The sequence below is a fragment of the Echinops telfairi genome, unplaced genomic scaffold (assembly GCF_000313985.2).
Source record: "Echinops telfairi isolate 266 unplaced genomic scaffold, ASM31398v2 ScPeMD7_7400;HRSCAF=8409, whole genome shotgun sequence".
NCBI lineage: Eukaryota > Metazoa > Chordata > Mammalia > Afrosoricida > Tenrecidae > Echinops > Echinops telfairi.
This window is the reverse complement of record NW_022111300.1, coordinates 22970379-22975290: the sequence shown is the minus strand read 5'-3', so window position 1 is coordinate 22975290 and position 4912 is coordinate 22970379. Positions and strand designations below refer to the sequence as shown.

At 46.2% G+C, this 4912-nt stretch overlaps 1 protein-coding gene across 1 annotated transcript in view; it reads right to left on the bottom strand.

Annotated features, from left to right (window-relative positions):
- Positions 1–4912, bottom strand: part of FHOD3 (formin homology 2 domain containing 3) — a 521276-nt gene that overhangs the window by 281446 nt on the left and 234918 nt on the right. Inside the window, 1 exon segment of the mRNA XM_004703087.3 lies at positions 216–283. Within this exon segment, the coding sequence (XP_004703144.3) occupies positions 216–283 (68 nt within the window).

Sequence of the window (4912 nt, the reverse complement as noted above, 5' to 3'; positions counted from 1 at the left end):
TTAGTAATGTTGTCTTCCCTTTTTATTATGTTTGAAATATTTGCTATGGCAAAACACAGTCAGCCGCTATTCGGACCTAACCTATCTGATCATCTGGCGAGATTTTCCTCTGTGTGCGGGGCAAAAGGTATGACAGACTTGTCGGCACTGAATTTCACAAGTGCTATCAAAGCAAGGTTGGCAGGTACTCTTTTTCACGTTTTCTTCCTTTTTACCTGAAATATCTGCTTCAGGGAGAAAAGGGCCCTTCTTAAATCTCGTCCGCTGGAGTTGTACAGTTTTTCTGAAATAAAGCAGACAACACGTAGGATTAGTTCAATGGAATCAGTGGGTGGGAAAAACATAAAGAAGAGCCTATGAGCGGTTGTAAAACGTTCACTGTAAAGGTGACTACGCGGTACCCATGTTGTTTACCATCCGGACCTCACCAGCAGCACGATCAAGAATGTTTCCAACGCTGCTCTGGGCGTTACGAGCGGATGAGTGAATTAGAGAGAACGGTGGCCAGGTTTGCATGCTCAGTCTCACCTCCCTGCTCTACAGATTACCACTTCCACATGCTTGCCCTTGGTGACCAAGTAAACCCAGAATATTGACGCAGGCAAAATAAAACTCAAGGAGGCCTAGTGGTGTCGGGGGCTACACAATGAGCTGCTAACCACAGGTCAGGGGTTCGAATCTACCAGTTGTTCTGAGGGGGAAAAGAAAAGGTTATCTACTCCCAGTCCATAATCGATGTTCATAGAAGAAGCAGTCAAAAGACCAAACTATGCATTGTATTGTGTAAATCTGCTACACATGACCTCTAAAAGTGTTGAAAGCAAGTTGAAAGACTAAGTTAAGGTGCACCTGACCCAGGCCTCGGTATTTTCAGTTGAATCATATGCGGGTGAAAGTTAGATATTGCATAAAGAAAAGCAAAGGAAGACCAATGCATTTTAGCTATGGTGTTGGCAAAGAATATTGAAAATACCACAGACTGCCAAAAGAACAAATAGGTGTGTCTTGGAAGAAGTACAACCAGAAGGCTCCTTACAGACAAGGAAGAGGAAACCTCATCTCACCTACTTTGGCCACGGTATCAGGAGAGATCAGCCCTGGAGAAGGGCATCATGTTTGATAAAGCAGAGGGGCAGCGGGGAATGAAAATAGGAAGGCCTTCAACCAGATGGGTTGACACAGTGGCTGCAACAATGGGCTCAACATAAGAACAATTGTGAGGATGGCACGGGATAGGACAGTGTTTGTTCTGTTGGACATAAGGTCACTCTTGACGGTGCCTAAGAACAGCATCTACTCCTCTCTGTTTTGCTGTCTTGTAGGTGATCACTATGCGTTGGAAGGGACTCGTTGGCAACTAGCGGTTTATTGGTTTGAAGCAAAGCTTATCCTTCTACCACAAGCATGGCTCCTGCCTTGTCTGTTAAGTCCTGGAAATGCTGGGACTACACTGTGGGCTACTAACTGATAGGTCAATGGTTCAAACCTACCAGCCACCACCCCTTAGGGGAAAGGTGAGACTGTGTCTGTAGGCATAAAGATTCCGTCTCTGAGAATCCACTCAAGGGAAGTGGATTTTTATTTTGTTGCTGGATCCTTGTCTTCCAGAACAAGGAACACAGTTTTATCAGGTCATCAGGCTTTCTGCGTCTGGGTTCAAAAACCCGGTGGTGCCTCCATTGTGCTGGGGACTGAGTGTTGTCTCTGCACTCCTGTGGTCCCACAGCACCTCCAGCCAGCATGAGAAGCCCAAGGATGGCACAGTGGCCCTAAGGATGAACTGGCTCCTTCAGCAGTGACCCTTCAGGTAAGGTGACCCTTGATTCTCTCATGTTTGAGGTCAGCTCCTGGTCCTGGGCTGAGCACAGGTGCTGAGTTCTGCTATGGTCATCGCTGGCTGAGACTCGGGCCGCCTTTGACAACACCACTGCTCACTCGGGCACTTTAATAACACGTACGAGTTATAACAGTGACGACAACCATTGGTGCCAGCCGTGGTGAACAAAACTCGAGCTCAACACAGACCCTGCCCTCCAGAGGTCCCCAAACACAGGAGAGGCTAGGGAACATTTAGCAATCACTGGTCAGCCAGTGGGATGGCAGTGCCAGGTGCAGACAGCCCACGTGGTGACGGGAGCGTTCCAGCTCTCCTGAGACAAGCAGGGTGCTGGGAGTGGGGAGGCTGCTACTTTCCCAGAACCAATTTGGGGCTCTGAATCAGGGAGCCCATGTGCCTAGGGTTGGATTCCTGGCATGGGGTGTCAGTTCTCTCCAACATACAAGGGGGCTTTAAACATTTGTGGAAGCATCCCATTATCTTTTCATTCCCTTTTTCCATAAGCTTCTTGAAGCCCCTGGAAAATCATTCAAGCCATATTTACTGAAGACTGCCAGGCACTGTCTTAGGCACTCAAAGTACAACAGTGAGTCGTGGAATTAGTGAGAGCACAGACAGGGCCACCAGACTGCCTGAGTTCTAACCCCAGAACAAGCTGTGTGACCTTGGACAGCACGCTTTGCCTCATTAAGCAAAACAGCAACAGACGTTCAACATGAGAACAGATAGACTGAGAAGCAGCAATGGTATTCCATCGATCTCTGATAATGGACCGGAACGCAAACTTTATCTGTTTATGTAAAATATTAAAGTGGCATGAAAGAGCTCGATGCATTGTCCCAGGGTGGCTGACCACGGCGGTTCTCAATGCCAGCTGACAGGTGAGTGACATGGCCTTGAGTAGAAGGGCAGTGACCACAGGGACTTAGAAAAATGTCGTTGTTGTCACACCTGGAGACAAACCCGTATCCCTGGGTGAACACTTCTTCCAGCTCCCACCAAGAATCCCTCAGGGTTTTCAAATCCTGGAGAAACAGACTTAATTTTTTGCCAGTATTATTTCTAGCACTTAACAACAACAACAACAAATAAAAAGTAAATGTAACAAGAATAAAGCTCTCAGATGAAAGCTTGGGGTTCTGTACACTCTGAAGATTAGGACCAGCTTCATCTTACTCATGAAGAATATTGTTAAGGTTTTCCTACATCTATTCAAAAGAATCCATTTTAAAAAATCAAGACTAACCTTTAATAAGAATAGAAAGCCCCATCTTTCTCCCTCTGACTGGCCAGTGGATTCGAACTGCTGACCCTGCAGTTAGCAGCCCAATGTATAGCCCACTACACCACCAGGAATCATGGGAAAATTCTCTTATCTTTTCTCCCTTCCATTTTTAGGTTATTTATTTACACTATTTGCCATGGAACCACTAACAGAAAATGTGTTTGAGAATGGCCTTTTAGTTTCCTCGACCTATGACCAGAAATGAATGGGACCGAAAATGACCAAATGCTGGGCTGAGATCATGCAGAGATGCTCCGTGACCAACACTCTCACGCCCTACACGATGGAAACCTGGCAGTATCCCAGCATCAGACAGCCCTGAAACATGACAGTGGTAGAATCGATGGAGCCTCTGCCCCAAAGCACTTTGAGTATTTCATGGTTTATTTTTTAATTTCAAAATATTAATACCACTCTGGATTATTTTAATTTAAGCCTAAGAATAAATGCCCACAATTCTGAGAACAATTCCAAGAATATACAGTTCATCTTAGATTTACTTTCCCGCTTGTTTTAGGTAATGAACTTATAGCTTAGTGTGTATGTTCTATTCTGTTATGTGTGAAAAACCTGATTGCAGAATGCACATTCAGGAAATTCCTTAAGAGTTCATTTAGGAAACTTCAAATTCTACAAATGCAGAGTTATGTATGATATGTAGTTTACTAGGTGGAGATGCTTTTTAAGTAAACCTTTTTCTTTTTGGAAGCATTCTGTGCTTACATCAAAGCGTGGCCACGGGACCTAATAGAGGACCCCCTGTGTGTAAGAGGTGTGAAACGTAATGGCATTTCAGACACTGATATTGGGAGCCATAGCAGAACAACTTGACTTTCTATGAACCGGTACCATTTAATTCCACTTTTTCAAGAAGTTTTTGATGCCGCCATCCCCCCCACCTTCCTACACATAATTTGTCATTTTATGAGAGGTGTATTTTAGAAGCACCAGAAGCCATTTCACTATGTCAGACATCACATCCAACTCAACAGCTGCAGGCAATTTGGGGAGGTAGCTGAAGAGGGGCCTGCACCGGCCAGAGGAGAAGCTCCTCCCCAAGACCCAGCTCAGGGACTTCTTGGCTGCACACCGAGTGATGTCAAGGGAGGAGACACCCTGAAGTCAAAGCACCGGGTGTCCCTTTTGCATCCAGGCCTCTTCACACCATCAGCCTTGCTATGGCTCTCTAAGTTGGGAGGGCCCGGCCTAGGCACAGTGCCCAGCCTGCCAGCTTCCCGACAGGTGGCTTGACATCGCTCTTGGATCCGTTTCCTGTTGGCAGGCATGACAAAAGGGCCACTGGAGCACTGCTCCGAGGGCTGGCCAGCAAGCCACAAGCGTCTGGGCTGGGCAAGGCCCCTTGGAAGATGCAGCCTTAGTTCCAGTGGCTGAAATAAGTCAGGCAGGTGGAGGGAAGAAGGGAGGGATGATTATGCACCCATTATTTTTAGCCCAAGCTTGGCCAATAAATGAATGGATGAGTGCATTTATTCCCTATGTCTGTTTCCAGGTTAATCGGCCCTCAGTGTAACCATCTGTGTTCCTTGGCCTCTGAGTAAAAAGCCATTGGGGGTCTGTATCCAGAGGGTAGGGGTAAGGGGAGGTACAAGGAGGAGCTCTACTGAGAACATTATTTGGTAAAATCTTGCTGACTGCCTTCAACCACTCTTTTCAATCCATGTTTCCTGAAATGTGTTCCTTGGAAAGATTCAGTTAACGCATACACGGCACTCAAAACTCCCTTAGACTAACAAAGGGTGGAGGACAAATGCATTTGTTTTTAGATTTTT